The sequence below is a fragment of the Cyanistes caeruleus genome, chromosome 11 (assembly GCF_971803275.1).
Source record: "Cyanistes caeruleus chromosome 11, bCyaCae1.hap1.1, whole genome shotgun sequence".
In the NCBI taxonomy this organism is placed as follows: Eukaryota; Metazoa; Chordata; class Aves; order Passeriformes; family Paridae; genus Cyanistes; species Cyanistes caeruleus.
Window position 1 is genome coordinate 6623673 of NC_141711.1, and position 17385 is coordinate 6641057.

General features: G+C 43.7%; 1 protein-coding gene across 19 annotated transcripts in view; it reads left to right on the forward strand.

Moving 5' to 3' along the window:
* ADAMTS9 (ADAM metallopeptidase with thrombospondin type 1 motif 9) overlaps positions 1-17385 on the forward strand; it is a 79767-nt gene that overhangs the window by 2706 nt on the left and 59676 nt on the right. For 14 of the 19 annotated variants that reach the window (XR_015274984.1, XR_015274986.1, XR_015274985.1 and 11 more), the window contains 7 exons: positions 11997-12283; positions 13254-13337; positions 13440-13561; positions 13921-13961; positions 14071-14176; positions 16061-16207; positions 17068-17209. Coding sequence is in view for 13 of the 19 variants with exons in the window: in XM_086845896.1 (XP_086702022.1) it covers positions 11997-12283; positions 13254-13337; positions 13440-13561; positions 13921-13961; positions 14071-14176; positions 16061-16207; positions 17068-17209 (929 nt within the window). In the remaining 6 variants the exon portion in view is untranslated. Of the gene's footprint in view, positions 1-866; positions 1001-11996; positions 12284-13253; positions 13338-13439; positions 13562-13920; positions 13962-14070; positions 14177-16060; positions 16208-17067; positions 17210-17385 lie in introns of all 19 variants that reach the window. The other 5 variants (XR_015274987.1, XR_015274989.1, XM_086845903.1 and 2 more) reach the window with 1 other exon arrangement.

The following is a 17385-nucleotide window of genomic DNA, read 5'->3' on the forward strand; positions in this document are numbered from 1 at the left end:
TCTGGCTGTGAGTTGCCACATCTTACCTCTTTCTAGTGGAAATGAGGAGGTTCTAACACCAACCCTGACAGTTCTTCCCTTAGTAATCACTTTTCCATGGTTCATCAAAGGCTTTTTTTTTTTTTTTCCCTCATGGCCCTTCCTCCACCAGCACTATCTCCCTGACCTCCTCACTCCTGCTTTCTAGTCCTTGCACATATGAAAGAGCAAAAGCTTTTTTCTCTCCCCCTTCATGTGTCTTGATGAGCAATAGCCTTGCTCCTACTGTCCCTATTATCTGCAGTGACCTCCTGCTGCTCTCTGCTTCCTTGACTTCCTGATGTTCACAACTAATCCTCCCCTTTGGCAGCAAATACCTAAATTTTCTCTGAAGAAGCTTATTCCTTCAGTCTCCCGTTTCACCTGCTGGTTTTCACTCCTCCTTTGGCCTGCAGCTAGATCTACAAAAACTTTAAAGCTTAAACAGAGTAGACCTTGACTGGGTTCCCCTGTGGGCTGCAAGCTGCTCATATGATGCAAAGTAGGTGGAGTTGCTCAGGAAGTAAAGGTACCATTGGAGGAGAAGTATGGGGCCCAAATTAGGCTGCAATTAGCACGTTTTACTTGTTTGGCACCCATGACTTTGATTGTGGCTGTGCTGTTCAGCTGTCAATCTGTTCAGCTTGTACTGATCATGCTAAGTCCAAAGATGCTCTGATACTCTGTGACCACCAGAGCAATGTGTGTTTCTTCTAGAAGACATATGAATCCACGTCCACATGCAAACGTATGTGCCAGGGGTACAGTGGCACCTCTCACAAGGCTGTCATTGACTGTTCTTCCAAGGGCTGCTGCTGGAATATGCCATTCTGGTTTCTCTCTTCCAGCTGTTTCTGCTCCCTTCTTTGAGATCAGATGCAGGAGACTCAGAACAGTTGGAAAGAAACATGGAATCTGGCACATTGCATCAGTAACCCTTGGAGGAACGGAGCAGCAGATCACAGGACTCATTGAATCAAAGGTAGCTGGGAGGGCTCTGAATTTTGCTTGTGGACTTGACTCTTGTGCTGCTGTAACAGACTACTGTATTTCACCCCACTGTATCATAGTTCCCATTATTCTTCTGTATTATAATTCACAAGAATAATACTCCATCTGTGATTTTGCCAATGTGGTGTATATCTCTTCCTCCTTTGTTCCAGTATGCTTTGCTCCTTTCTTGTCTTTGTTTCCTTGCTCTTCTCAGTTGCTTCATCTAGTAGAGGAAGGAGTTCTTACCTCGCAAACACATGCTGAAGTGTTCCAGATAGACATGAGAGTCTTATTTGACTTCCTCTCCTCTTTCTCTCCACCTCCTCCTGTTTACCGTCTCTTCTTTCTGTCATCGTCCAAGCTTTTGAAAGGTGCTGTTTTGCTCTGGCTGTACATGTATGGTGAACAAGTCTTGGTTATTTCATTTAAGGAGCAAGTTCAGAGCAGTTTAGGCAATGCTGACTCCTGGCATCCCTACCTGAGGTTACATCTGGTGAGAGAAGGTGTCTCGCGTGTCTTTGCAGCAGAGGTGAACATGCGAGATCTAGCATCACTCACTGGTTTAGACAAGGTGTGTCTCTCACTCCTACCAGAGAAGAATGGTTTCATGAGAGTTTGGGAGTTAGTCATAGTTGTAGGGTGTTGTGTGAATCCAGTCTTTTGTCAGAAGAACATGTGAAACTGTGCATTTGGTTTGCAGGCTTCTGGCAGGGGTGGAAATTTGCTCAAAGAGGAAATTCATGTGAGGGAAATCTAAGGTACCCCATGTTGCCAGGCAGTTGTGCTATTAAGAATGACTTTCTGATAGTCATCTTCCTGGAAATGATTAATAAGCAACATACTGGTGTGCCCTTGCCATAATGATGTAATTTTAGACTTCTTGAGGTATTCAGGAGCGTTTCCCTTGTGAATTGACTAACAGATTGTGTAAAAGCTTTTATTTGCAGCAGTCTCCCTGGTCTTACTTTTAGTTTTCAGCATCCTGAGGTCAGCTTAGAAAACCAGGTATTTGCTTTTGTTAAGTTTTAATTAGAAGTTTCTAATAACAGTTTTAGGTCCTGACATAAAAGATACTCTGCAGGTGTTCTGGAAAAAGATCTTTTTCCTCTGAATGCTGATGGATATCAAATGGAAACTGTGCTCTGCAGATGAACTTTCATAGCACAGCACTGGGGTCTCTGGCAATGCATTTCAACCGTCTGGCATACAGCTCAGCCGCCACAAGAAAAGCTTTGGACAGTTTTCCTTGGGGTAACAGGTTAATGTAGTTTCAGTTGGAGGAAATGGTGCATTTTCCTCTCCTTCTTTTCTTTTAGTTAGTGCCGTGAATCAGTTTGTCATCTGGCCGGGGATCTGGCAGAATAATTTGTGCTTTTCTGAATAGCCCTGACGGGATGAGGACTTGGCCAGGCTGACAGCATGATGTCACTATAGGTGCAGCACCGCTACCACCCATCGCTTCAGGATAGCAAGCTCTTCCGACCCAATTATTAAAATATCCGCTTTCTTGAGGTGGAGGAGGAAGAGAAAAGAAATTGTGATCCTAAAAAAAGAAAAAAAGGAAGTGGCTCATTGCAAGGCTGGAGAGCTCAGCTTTCCTGCGCCCCACGGAGGAACAATCTGACTCCAGTGATAAAGGCACGGAGCTGCATCCTGCGTCAGCGTGCAGCCGCCTTCGTGAGGCCAGCAGCACCTCTCCCCAAGCCCCCATCCAGTGGGACCTTCTGCCAGGAGCAGACCTGTGAGCCCTTTCCGTGTGAAACCCTCAAGGTTTGGTCTTGCAGAGAGATGTCCAGCTCCAGATGCCAACAGGACACTGCCTTTGGTCATTACTTAAATAAACCACTTCAGACTGCCCCTTGCTCTGGGTCTTATGTCTATTTCTGCTGCTTCTCCTTTCTATCATATTTCCCATATTTTTTTGCCACTGATGTGTATATATATGTATTTGTATGTATATTTTGTTTGTTGAGTTCTCTGGAGCTCTTCTCTTCCAGCTTTGTTGGGGTCTGTGATAGCTTTAGCCTTTTACTGAACCTTCACCATCATTCTGCCTGTTGGCCACCCCTCGTTCTGGGACAGATGTGGCCTCCACCTGCTTGGTTGCACCGAGCCACAATTCCCCTGTGTCCATGAGTATAATTGCAACTATTGTGCCCTTTCATCACCCCACTTCTGTTGCCTGCCCAGCTCTTGTTCCAAATTTAGCAAATTCTGTGCAGCTTTTACTGTGATGCTGATGCAGGACTCCTGACTGAACTTTTTGAGGCAGCTCCTTCTTTGTACCCACTTCCTTCGTTTGGCTGATCTGCGCTTCCAATTCACAGCTTCATTAGTTAAATACCTTCCTGTTCTTGCCTCATTTCTCATAATTCTTTTATATTCAAGAACTGTTTGGGACTGAGATGATTAAACCAACAACTGAATATATAGTGAGTGCAAGCTGCTCCCTCACTTGCTGCTGGTCAGCTGTGCCCATCCCAAGGCTGGTGTTGGACCTGGGCTCTGGGGCTGCATGTGAGGATCTTGCACAAAGCCCTCACTCCTTAATGAGAGCATTTAAAGCAGGAATATCCACCACAGGCAAAATTCCTCATGCAGAAGCACCAATAACACTCTGATGGTGCCAAACTAGTAGGAAGATGATTAGAGCTGTTCCTGTTTCTGGAGGGGAGCCAAGGGGCTGTAGCCAGCAAAGAGGCCTTCCAGCAGTTTGTGCTGAGGTAGTGAGGTTTTGGAAGCAGGCTCAGATGAGTGCAGGACAGAGCAGGTCTTACCTGCACCATGCTGACTGTGCCCCCACCCACTGCTGGCAGGGGTGGGAAAGCCCAGTGACTCACCTGCTGAGGCTGCTTTCCAAAATCCACCAAGTATTATCAGCACAGATGCTGTGGGACACAACCTGCAGGCTTAGCACATCCCGGTACCTGCCAGAAACGGATGCAGAAGTGTCTCAAATTTGCTGGTATTTTGTTGGGTGTTAGAGCAGTTTGACTGCTGGAGAGTACATGTGTGGCCAGGCACAGCAGCTCCACAGAGGGAAGCCCCAGGTGGTCCAGCTGAGGAGGAGAGAAGCTCTGTGTGTAAATTGTGCTGAGAAGGGTCCAATACAAAGCACAGGAGAAACCAGCAGCGTGAACCAAGTCTTGCCGTTGAGCTAGCATTACACAGGCATACTCAGTAATATGTCACTGATTTTTCAGTTGCATTAATAAGTAATTTGTAATAGATTACTCTTTCATAGTAACTGTAACAACCTTTCCCACTGAACATGACACTGGGGAGCCACTAGAGCAGAAGTGTGCTACCCTGTGTCTTGAGCAAGCAGATGCCTGGTGCTACCTGCGCAATGATTGTGATCTTGTTCCTGCATGATAATTAGCACCAGCCTACTCTTCTAGTGCCAGCCAGCTGCATGGGAAGTCACTGGTGAACCCATGGCACAAGCAGGAGATGGTCTTGTCACCATGTTCCCATGTGCTTGGAGGGGTGGTCAGGTTAAGGTTGCCAGAATGGGCATTTGTTAGTGTGTTATCAGTGCCATGGCGAGGGAGGAAGCCTGGGGAAGGATGTGTTAGGGATCTGGTACTGTGGCTAGAGCCTGACTTTGTAAGGTGGTCTTTCATTGGTGCAGGGAGGGGATGAGCTTTTGTTCCTGCTTGAACTGTGATTCAAGGTGTTTCTGCAGTGTTACAGTTGGCAATGGAGTGGAATGGGGCCAGTGATGGAAGAAGTCCTGCTCTTTCTACAGACCCTTTGTATGTGTTATGTTCTTTATTTATAGCAGTTTTGAGGCAGAAACTTTCAATTCTTTTAGCACAGGACTCGATGTTTGTACTCCTGTGAGTGGTCTGTGGTGAAATCCCAGATCCTTTGCCCTTGGATTGTTGGTCTAGAGCCCTTTAGTATTTTTGCTTTTTTCTTTTGGACTCTATCTTGCTTCCAACTGTGTCCCTTTTTTTTTTTGTTTTCAACTCATTCATCCAGCAGAATTTTGCATTCTACGTGTCTGGTTTCCAGGCAGGTCTTCAGGCAAATTCTGTACTGCTGAGTGTCACGTAAACTCAGGGTTGCAGGAGATCTGCAGGGAGGTTTTCTTAAGCCTTTGCTTCCAGGTTGAGCAATCCTTGAGCTCTTTCAAGAGTCTGTTTAAGCTGTCAGCTTTGCTTTTGGCCTCAGGGTAAAACACTGACTTTTTTCTTTTCCTCAGAAAACTTCCTTATCTTAAAGAAGTGGATTGTAATTTTTAGTCAGATAGTAATTAATTCAGGTTTCCTTCCCTCCCAGAATAAAAAAGAGAATTACATCACAACTCCCATATGATAATGTAATTATTTCTATTTCTGCCTCCCTGTTGAGGTAACAGCACAGTAAGAGCCAACTGGTATTTGGTCAGATGGGCCTAAGAGGTCAAGCACAAGCTTTTTCCATGATGAGCTGGGGAAGGGATCAGTCTTTAATGTTTGAGGTATCTTGTGGTGTTGGCAAGTGAGATAAGGTAATAGACTGACTTCAGTTAGAAAACAATGATCATAGTCAATGAGACAGATCCCATAATGAATTTTGGTTTAACATTCCTCAATGTGAGTTTTAAGTAATGCATTTTGTTGTTACTCTTAGTATTGAAAATGTATCAAGCATCCATCTGATACCCTAGAGATGTAAGACTTAAGGTTGTGATTAAACAAATCATTGTTGATTGGTTATTGTTCTGCAATTTAAACATGGTAAGTGGACAGAGTTAAATTATTATCCTGGAATCAAAATGGATGTACTTTTACCTCATCTGTGTGGACATCCACTGAAGGAGGACAGGTGGGAGAAGCAAGGGGGGATCACTTTGGTGCCTTCTGTCTGTTCCGTATGGCATATACTACTGAAAATAAACAGGCTGACTATTCTGTGACTTCTTTTCCCATATACCTGTAATGTCATTATCAATATCCCTGTGGCCAATTGCTGGATGATTTCTTCCTTTTTTCTAATGGGATATTTTGTCTTTTCTTTTGCTGACTGTCAATACAAAGTTGTGGTGTTGTTCTTGTTGGCATGGTACCTCATAGGTGTCACTAGACACAAGTGTGGGACACAAGTTGCTGTACTTGTGACTCTTGTGCATTGGAAGTTGCCTGAAGAACATGTGTGGGAGTTCTGTAAGATGATCTTGAATCATTTTCTGCCACATGTTCAGCTTATGTGTTAGTATCTCCTTTCCTAAAGAGACAATTTATTGTTTTGTTCATTAATCTACTTTCTGTCTACTGTGCAAAATTGATAGCTTTCACTTACAACTTTTCACCTTAGGCAGAAAACTAATCTTTTAGGCTGGAATGCATTCTGATACTCATCACCAGGAAAGAAAACATCTGGAGTATGTGTGGTCTTTAGTACTAGCATGGTATAAATCAGAGAATGTTTTATTACTGAGGGAAATTGATTGCTGCTCACTGGAAGTCATGGTTCTCAGCATTCTGGTTCAAGCAGTGAGAAGAAAGGCAGGGTCACTCTGACAGGAGTGATTCAGCATCACCTTGAGCTTTGGCACCTCCAAGTCCCTATAGTCACAGACACAAAATGAAGTGAGTGAATTGGGGTGGAACTGTTGGTTTTTGCATCAGTGATGCTTCATGCCAGTCTGAACTGCTCATGACTTTATAGCTTTGCTTTCTGGCCTTAATATTTAAATTCCAGGCTCTGGGCTTGACACATGGGACTGACTTCAGCAGCAGGAGCTCCTGGACATGGACATGTCTGTGAATCTGAACATTGCTCTAGCTGGACATTTAGAAAACCACTTTAGTAAAGTGTGTGTGCAAAGTTCAAAGTGGAGGAAGGTGAGAAAATTAACAAGCAGGTGTCCCTTGGTCCTGAGGGCTTATGGTCCACCCATGCAAGTATTTTTCTTAGTAGCAAAGTTCTTTGTAGAAGCCCAAGATTTTGATTCTTCTGTAACAGTTTGGGAGGGAACTATCCTGATTCCAGACTGTTTCTTAATTCAAAGGGAAGTATCAACAACATGAGCAAATCAAAGTTTCCTTCCTTTGTATTGCTCTAAGAGTGGCATTTGTGAAAGTGCTGATATTTTACTGAATTTTCAATAGTTCCAACTATGGAAGTTTGATCTATGCAGTTTTGTCCAGCTCTTGCTTCTGAAGGTTGAAACCCCAGTTGATGTCAGTTGAGTGGGCTGAGATTAATTTGCAGTTGAACACTTCTCATTTGCAGGTTTGAAAAACCAGGCAAACTTCCATTCTAGTGTTAGCACAGAATATCTTTTTCTTTGGATCCTGGCTGGCCCAGATCCTTCATTTCCCTTCCAATGTAGCTAATTGATCTCATCCCTATTAATAAAACCTCTTTTGCCTTCCTAGCTATAGCAGCAGCACTGGCTGCACAGTCAAGGAGCTAACCAGAGGGAAGGCAGGATTAGTCCTGCTCATAGGACTGATCATCTCAGTGTGGGACAGGGTGAGGCAGTGCCTGGTCCCCCATTGTCTTTCCATCCCTGGCTATTGTCCAAGCAGGGTGTGAGGCTGCTGGCAGAGAAGGTGTGTTCAACTCTGGGTTAGGCTGACCACAACAGCAGCCCACAGTAACAGAGGTGAGAATTTGGCCTCATGTAAATCCATCTGAGATACATTTGTAGATGTATAGAAAGATAGAGATACAAAACATCTTGATGTAGAATTAAAATTGACCCAGGACTAGAAAAATTTTTGGGTCCAGCTTAGAACCTGTTTGTGTCCTAAAGAGGAGCCAGTTTTCATTCCATTTCTTGGCAAGAGGAGCCTAAAAACATGGTTCAATTTCAGCCAGTCTGATCTCTGCATGAAGGCAAATCTATTTTGCCTCTCTCCTCTGTTTCCCAGGTGATGGCAGTCCCTTGGGCAGCTGCTATTGTACCAACTACAGGCAGCAAATCCAGCCAGGCAGCTGGAGCTGGAGCTTGTACTGAAGCTTTTGGCCAGGGTTTGCTCATGTGGGGTTGAGGGAGACAGGTCACATACTGACTGACTGCCTGAGGGGACCTCAGCTGGATTTTGGTCTGTTTTATGGAGGTGTGCAATAAATAATTAACTTTCAAATGATAGTTTTATTATCTGTGCAACTGGATCAGAGCAGGGCTAGAAGTGATGTGGGCCAACCACTGAGTGGTAAACTGCTAAAAATCCTAGATCACACATCCAGAAAAGTTGTTTTGAAAGGATCACACTTTTTTTCTAGCAGGGAGAAGTTGTTAGCTCAAGAATTTTTCCCCTCCTTCTCTTCCTCTCTCTATTTTCCTTTCTTTTTTTTTTTTTGCTGCTATGTGCAGCTCTTATGAACTTGGAGCTGAACTGGAATTGCTTGAATTGTTACATGTCTTACTTAATTGTGCAAATTGCTTTCTATTCCAAGGACTAGTTAATGTAGAAATGAAAAGGATTAGGACTGCTGGGATAAGTGATCATTCCATCTTTTAGTATTTGGGTTTAGTATAACAATAGCCTCTATGTCAAAAGCAGATCCTGACTCTGCCCTGTCACCCTTTCATGCAGGCAAAGTACTCACATAGGGCCTGAGTTTTCCCTGCCCTCTTTCTTATGGTAGATCCAAAGTACATTAACCAGCAGGAAACATCCATAAATCAGCTGAATGGGTTCTGGGCTGAAGCTCCTTGCCCAAGCAAAAATAAATGGCTTTAGCGGGAAGATGCCATCAGGAAGCGATATCCTTTCACAGGATTGGGTCTCCTTTGTGAGTCCCACATTACAAAGAAAAACCAAACAGAAAAAAAAAAAATTAAGATAAATGACCAGGTCTGTATAAAGACAGTGAAAACAGCATAGATTGTCTTAGTAAAGTATGCAGTAAAATGGACATTATTCTAGCCTTTTACCTGCCTCCCAAATGAATATGAACTGTTGAATCAGTGCATGGGCTCACCTGATACTTGAATTATTGAACTGTAGTTTGCATGGTTTTATAGGGTTTGTCTACTCACTGGAGTTTAGTTTTTCTACAAAGTAACAAAAAAATGTTTTGTTTCTTAAACCCATCCAGTTACTACCATGTGTAAGTAGATGTGTTTCAGGTCATTGCAAAGATGGAGGGCTTGCCAAGCAAACCATTTTTCTTCCTGATTTCTGTTACTACGTTAACACACACACATGAAAAAAAAAAAAAAAAAAAGGAAAATAAGGTGTAGAAATACCACACCCTTTTCTGGGGTTTTCCCTTCTGCCTGATGGAAGGGCAGCATGTTGCACCATTCAGTGAGACCCCTGCTGTCCTGCTCTCAGACAGGATATTTGTAGAGCGCACAACGAATGTGATACTCTAGGTAAGAAAAACCTTTTGTCTTTTAATAACTTTTTTTTTTGTTAGAAAGGCAACCTGTTAGTTGCCTGTGCTGAACTGTGGCCATTGTAGTGGAGCAGGATATCATCAGAATCAGGCACACAGAGTTCCTGGCACTGCCTGTATGCAGCTCGCATTAATGTGGTCAGGGTTTTACAGATGGCTTGAGAGCAGTGCACAGCATTAGCATTTAATTTTTTACAGGTGAGTGCACACTATCTACATGCAAGAAAGATGGGTGAAGATAACAGTTCACTACTACCAAAGTCCAGGAGTAGCTTTCCATGCAGTGCATTCCCATCACTGGTGCCTGGTTTTCCAGTAACCCAAACACCCAATACATGACCTGTCCAAATAGCACACTGCAAGTGTTGGAGTGACTTTGTGAGTGGAAATAATTCAGTTGTTTTGGAAGTGGTGATGTGTCTGATTTAATTTGTGTGCTGGATGGGGAAAGAACACTGATACTGTACCAACACCTGGCAGCATTAGGTTAATGATTAGACTTGATGATCTTAAGTATCTTTTCCAACCTAAATGATCCTGTGATTCTGTGACTCTGTGCCAGATCTCTGCACAAATAGGAAAGTCATTTTCCTCTGTGCTGGGCATACCTGGCTATGTTTGGCTCTGATTCCCCTGCATGATCAAGTGCAGGTCAGGGCTCTCAGAACAAGGTGTGGAATTTCATGTGGTACTCTCTGGGTTTTGGGTGGGTTTGAGGGGTTTTTTTAGCGTGTGACACCAGCTGCAGGATTTCAGTGCAAGCCCAGTATATATCAATTTATTTCATACATCTTCTGTGTAATAGATGTCTTTGCAATTCCTTCTTTTGCCATCTAAGTTCCCTCTGCCTGGATGTTTGGAGGAATCATGAGCCTCATGGTCCCATGTGGGGCCCTGCAGAGCTCTGCCTTTGCTCTGCAGCCTTGTCTTCAGCCTCACTCAAGCCCTGTTGAGTATCTCCCCATCCTTAACATGTTTTTTTTTTGGGCACCTGCTCCTTTTGGAGGTTAGTTATTTAAAAGGGAAATTTGAGTGGCAGGCTGAGGGTGCAGAGAGGAGAGGAGCTGGCTGTAGGGCTGGGGTTAGCACTTTCTCCTCAGTCTGGTCTTCTCACCTTCAAGTTATTTGTATGCATAGTTGGCTCCCCAAGCTGATTGGCACTGAATGAGTCAGGATAATGTCATGGTTGCCCACGAAGCGGTGCCAGCATGAGAGCACAACCTTGCCAACACAAGGGCATTGATTAGAGCAGAGGAACTAGGGCAATCCAATTATAACCACAAATGCCATTGGCTTTCTTGAATTCTTACTCAAATAACTGCAGACTCTCTGCTGTATTAAGGTGGTCTGGACTATATCAAGAAAGGGGAATGTAGAAGACTTAGGTAGTACAGAGTAGATAGGATTTAATTCTTAACAACTGCATTGTCTATTTGCACATAGGGCCAAAGGGTTTTCAGATAGGTAGAAGCTGGCTGATCCCCTTTGCCTGCTGTGATACTGCAGAATTTATTTATTTTTTTGGAAATTATTACAAATATTCCTAAAAGGAAACTACACAGGAAAAATAGCTAAGAAGTTTCCTATCACTTCAATCTTGTTTGAGCATTGAGTATTCCTTTGTTCCCTAATATTATGCTTCCTCTAACCTACTCAATAGGTCAGATAAGGAAATGTGATATTTTTCACCACCATGACGAAATTAAACTAAAGATACAAAGAGCATGAGGGTTGTAGCCTGGAGTCGTAGATGAGTAGTTCAGATCTGGCTTTATATTAAATGCAGAAGTGAACAGTCTTTCGTGGATGAATCACATTCAATTAGCTACTTCCTATGATGAACTGATTAAAAATTAAGTGGCATCAAATAAGCCTGATTTTGCTCTTACATTTAAATAATGCTATAATTACATACTAATCAGATGGTAAATCTTAATTGTACACGTTCCATATGTTATATATGCCTGTTCTCCCTCTTCACTTTGTCGTCTTTGTATCAGCATGGAGTATATTTTCAGGCTGCTTTTATGTTTGGCCTAATTGAATATCAAAAGCAGTATATGTGAAACTTCCTGAATTCTATTCTTCCGCCAGTGGCAGCTGTGCTATTAGATGACCTTTACCATTCCTGTAGCACAGAATAATAAAGGGAGGGGGGGAACTGAAGCCCAGCCGTGTTATTGTTAGAGACAGAAATAAATCATATATAATTGCTTTGCTGTGAAGGCCAAATCCTGCCGTCCTTCATGCCTGAGTTAGAAATACAGGATTTGGACCTTTGTTTCCTGTGGTTTCCTGGCCACCTTGGACGTGCCCAGAATCCTCACGCTCCTGCTGCAGTGGCTAATTACCATTGCAGGGCTCCATCCCTCCTGTATGGGCCAGGAGCTGGCTCTGCTGCAGGGAATGTCCACCTCTAAGTGCTACTGGCCTCCCCAAGATGGCTTTTAAAATGCAGCCTTTTGGTGGGCTACTTGGTGGGCTTCCACAGAGTGCTTCTGTTTCAGTTCCCTGCTTGTTTGGAGCAAGCCCACACAACTTTGTTGAGGTAATAGGTATTTTGACGTAACATACATGTGGTATTAATTTTTTTTCACTCCAGAATGTACTGTATGTTTTTTTCTGCCTTTTAACCATAGATCATGACCACAGTCACAAAAAGAACAAGCGGAAACACTGGAGAAGGCAGTGGGCAGAGAGCAGTATACTGTCTGACGTGGAGATGTTGAAACACAGCCTGGAAGTAAATTCTTTTTCTGGGGACAGCAACAAGACGGGGACCATTGTTGAAAAGAAGAGCCACAAGCGAACCAAGCGTTTCTTGTCCTACCCACGTTTTGTGGAGGTGATGGTGGTGGCTGACAGCAGGATGGTCGCCTACCATGGAGCCAACCTACAGCACTATGTCTTAACCCTGATGTCAATTGTGAGTGTTCAACCAGAGCAAGTAGATTCACCCACAAATCGTTTTCTAGTGGTCACAGAGCCCCTCTCTGCTGCAGTCATATGCAACACCAGCAGTTTGCCTTCCCTAGGCATGGAGATAATGCTGGGGTTACATGAAAAATGGTAAAATGTGGCTGGAAAACACTGGCTGGAGTCTTTTTCCCACATCCATCACACTTCCTGATCTTTTTCACACCTCTCTCTTCCAGCTTTCTGAACATCAGATACCATGAGCAATATCACTGGTTGTTTAGACCACACACTGTACTCTTTTATTTAAGCCCACATGAAATAACAGCTGAATTTGAAAGGTACTTTGGTCCCTGTGCCTTCCAGGGAACTGATGCTGGTAGGTTATGCAGTTGCCTGACTTCCCTTGCTGTCACAAGAAGGAGCCTGTGGTCACCTTGATCCTTAGCATCATTCTCAAGCTGGCTTTCCAGGCTGAGAGCAAGCACCTGAATAGCTGCAGGTACTAGGATGCAGTAGTGCAGTTTCCACACAGGCAGTTCTGGCAATGCAGAGTGACTGGCAGGGAGTATCCAACATATTTGTGTCACTGGAGGGATGTTCATCTTGTCTGAGGGTGGAAGTGCAGTGAATATGTGGTCTGAAACTGCCCATGTCAAAATCAGGCACTTAGAAGAATAGGTAGCTTTTGACAGTCTTGGTTGGTGGTCTTTGTGTCTCAGAGCAGAATGATCCTTTAATTTGGTGAAATGTGTGCTAAAACAAAAGGAAATTTTGTGTTTCTGTGATACCAGCAGGTTTTTTTCATTCTAAAATTGTGCTTCTGCCTGCAGGTCTCTCTATGTAGCATCAGTGTACTGAACAAGGCAGAAGAGCAGTCCAAGAGAAAAACAGTTGCAAAATGGAAAATATATGTGTTGTCTTAATTAATTGTTTCCTTGAAAGTTAACAATAATTCCAAATATTGCTTTTTTAAACAGGTGGCTTCCATCTACAAAGACCCAAGCATTGGAAATTTAATTAATATTGTTATTGTGAAATTGGTCGTGATACATAATGAGCAGGTAATGGAAATTATTTTCTTTGCCTTGTGCTTGACAATGGCATTTGTAGTGAGCATTGCCATGAATAATTAAAATACCTGTTTTCTGTTTGTTGCTTATCAGGATGGCCCTGCAATATCTTACAATGCCCAGACAACATTAAAAAACTTCTGCCAATGGCAGCAGTCCCAAAACCACCCAGAGGGAAGTCACCTTCGGCATGATACAGCTGTGCTTGTTACCAGGTATGGTGAATATTCTCATGAAAACTGTAGCCAGTTGTGTGTCAGGGACTGTAATATATGGGAAATGTTCAGGTTTTGATGTGGATGTAATGGTACTTGCAGTTGTGGGAGCATGTGTCCACCATAACAGGAGATGATTTTGAGAGGTTCAAGACTGTCTAAAGTCTACCCATGGGTTTAGCATAAGATGGAAAACTTTGACTGTGGTGGGGAGTTAGTTTGGACTCTGGATGATGTGGCAAAGCAGCATGAGAAGGTCCACTGGAGGACCAAGAGTTGTTTCTGCTGTTGTTACTGTGATTGTACCTTAACTCACTGCTGCATTGAGAATTAATGTGTCAGGTCTGTTCTGCTTTCAGACAGGATATTTGTAGAGCGCACGACAAATGTGATACTCTGGGTAAGGAAAACTTTGTCTTTTAATAACTTTTTTTGTAGTGGCAGTGTTAGTTGCCTGTGCTGAACTGTGAGTGACTTTTCCTATCATAAACTTATTTGTTCTCTCCTAGGTCTGGCAGAACTGGGCACAGTCTGTGACCCATACAGGAGCTGTTCAATAAGTGAAGATAACGGACTGAGCACTGCTTTCACAATAGCACATGAACTTGGCCATGTGTATGTTTTATGTAAATACATTTACATTTAATTAGCCCAATATTTATGCTAATTAGGGCTTGCCAGCCAGGCTGGGAACTGGTACTGCTGAGCCTAATTATTTGAGGGGAGATCAATATACTTGGCCAGAAGATGCACCACTGAGGTAGATGAAACTGTGGAGTGCTCTGGAGCCTACCTGAGAGCAGCAAAACTAGCAGGGCTATGTTTTGGGGAGGATGAATGACAGAGTACCACAAGCAGCACCTAAGCAATGACATCTTGACAGCCATTGGAACTATACAGGATTTTGGGCAGAAGGGAGGTGCTGGGTGCCTTGGGGAGGACCAGGGCAAGGGATGCTGGCACATCTCAACTATCTTTTGGGACTGAAGTCTTCTCTGAGAGTAGGTCCTTAGCCTGCCACAGCTTGTCCCACAGCTCTGTGCGGTGCTGGTGAAGGAAGTGCAGCAGCTGTGTGTGAAGGAGGAACGTACCCAGGGCATCTAGGAGGTGATGAGGTGTGTAAGTGAGCTTGACTCAGTTCTTGAACTGGAAAATCTTGTGCTGCTGGACATCCCCAGAAGAGATGCTGCCATTCACCTCCTTCAGCGGAAATTTCTTTCAAATGATTTTTGCTTTTTTTCTCACTACTGAGACTTTTTCTCACTACTGAGACTTTTTCTCACTACTAAGCAGTCATGAGAAAAATCATCTTAGATCACATAGTCCTTTACCCCTGGCTACAACCTTAGGCAGCTGATAAAGTCCCAAACCACCACACGCCTGCTTTGCAGTGGAGGTCTGTAGGTGTGGAATGGATGAGTACTTGGGAACAAATCTCTCATTGTTCTAAACTCTGTTTTTCTTCATGGAGAGCTGGCTGAGACAGCCTATTTTTAACCACAGTAGTATTTGTTTAAATGAGACTTCCTGACAGAAAGTCCCCAAAGTTTTGGTGCTCCCCACACCTAACCTGTGGCTAATTCCTTCACTAATGCTGCCCCAGAGCTGCAGGGGGGGTTAGCAGTGCAACTGAGCAGGAAACACCTCTGTGCTCTTTTTTTTCAGAGAGCAGAGTGAAAAGATGGTTTGTTGGAGGTAATCTTAATGGAATAGAAACTCCCCAGCCTTGGAACACAGGATCACACCAGGTCACTTCCCCTTCCCCACTTCAAACAGTGCAGCGCTTTAAGCCGCTCTGTCTCCATTAGCGAATTTACCACATTCTTCAAGGTGTCATGTGCTGCAAACTTCACATTGGTTTCTGCTGATAGCAATGCTTGCTGGCAATGGCATTTGGTAAACTTTCCTCATGAAGTATGGGAGCCAAGTCTATCCCTGGTGCAGCCCCACTTAGGCAGCAGTGTGGCCCAGGATTTTCAACTGCATTAGAAAACATTTTGTATCCAACATGGTGTTGCCTGTGTGCATGAGGGTCTGCAGTCAGTGGGCTCAAGTCAATCATCTCCTTCAGAATTCCCTCAGATCAATTCCTGGATGTGTGGTCAGTTCCAGATTATTTGTCATTTTTATGAAGGAGGGGCCAGACTCCAGCCTGTCTGCAGGATAGCAACCATCAGCTGAAAAGGAAACTGCATCTTACACCAGGCTCCCTGGAGGACTTCTCTGACTAAATATATGTAGTCATGGACTGGAGAGCTTAGCAGGGTGCTGCACAGATTTTTCCAGATGAGTTGCTAGGAACCCTGTTCATTAACACTTCTGAATTTATTATGAATATGTGTGTATCAATACTTCTATTCTGTAATATCTGTCAGTAGCTTGTTTAGGAAAAAATCTTGGGTTTGCTTGCATTTAGTTCACACTGTTGCCCTTGCTATGCTAAAAACTTGATGTTTGCTTCTTAACTGATTCTACTTTTCTCTGCTCTTTTCCTCTTAGATTTAACATGCCACATGATGACAATCACAAGTGCAAGGAAGATGGAGGTAAAAATCAACAGCACGTCATGGCACCAACACTGAACTTCTACACCAATCCCTGGATGTGGTCAAAATGCAGTAGGAAATACATCACTGAATTTCTGGAGTAAGGCCTTGCATATGCATGTGTTGGGCTGTTTTCACATGTCCATGTGTCCATGGAGTTCTTCAGTTAAATTGGAGTCCTAGTGTGCAGCGTTTGGAGGAAATCAGAGGGATTTGTGTGTGCACGCATCCTTTACATAGAGCAGGAATGCACCCCTGGCATCCAGTCCCTGCCAGTTCAGCCTCATGATAAGCTGGCAAGGACCAGCCTCTCAATGGGGAAGAATAAGTCTTCCCCCATGGATATTGCTTTTAAGGAATGTGTGTTCTCCTCAAACCTGAAGAATGACTTTTCCAAGCCTTGTGGCCCAGATACGGAGCTGTGTTTTAGAAGGCAGATTGAATCTGCCTTTCTGCTCCACAGGTCAAGATAAAGCCCTGGCACTAATCCGTGGTGGGAACACCGTTCCAGGAGCCCACGGGTCAGTTTGATGCATAGTGATTCGCCCATTTTGCTGTGATGCCTTCCTGTGTGTTGTGGTGTGGAACAGAATGAGAGCCTTGATGGTGTTCTGGGAAATCCAGGAGCTCAGTCCCGTGGGCAATTCTGCTAATCAGTGATTTTCCTTTTGGAATTCTTCATAAAAATGTACCAGTGCTTGCTCAGCAACTAAATGCACATTCAGAAATGCTTTTGCTGTGGTAGCTGACTGCTGTGGTGGATAGATGCTGTCACAGCACAGGGGTGGTGGTGTATTGGTAACAAACCCTCCTGTGCTTGAGTTTGAAATAGCTCTTGTAGTGCTTGTTAAATATGGCAAATGTGGTGTGCAACTGCCCTAAGGGTAATTCAGGTAAACACAAGTGGGTTCTGATCTCACTGCCTCCTGTTTAACACCATTACTCTGATTTGTGTTGTAGCACTGGTTATGGGGAGTGTTTGCTTGATGAACCTTCATCAAGAACTTACACATTGCCTCAGCAGCTCCCAGGGCTGATTTATGACGTCAACAAACAATGTGAGTTAATTTTTGGACCTGGATCCCAAGTGTGCCCCTATATGGTAAGTGAAATTTCACACCTTATTTTTCCTGGTTTTGCCAGAGCAAAATAAGGTCCCCTGGGGTTGTATGAATGGCAGACTCACAATCCATCAACTTACTGTCAAGCTTGTGAGTTAATGATAAATCCTAGGGGGATAATTTCATAAAGAATCATCTGTCTGGTAAGGCATGAGGC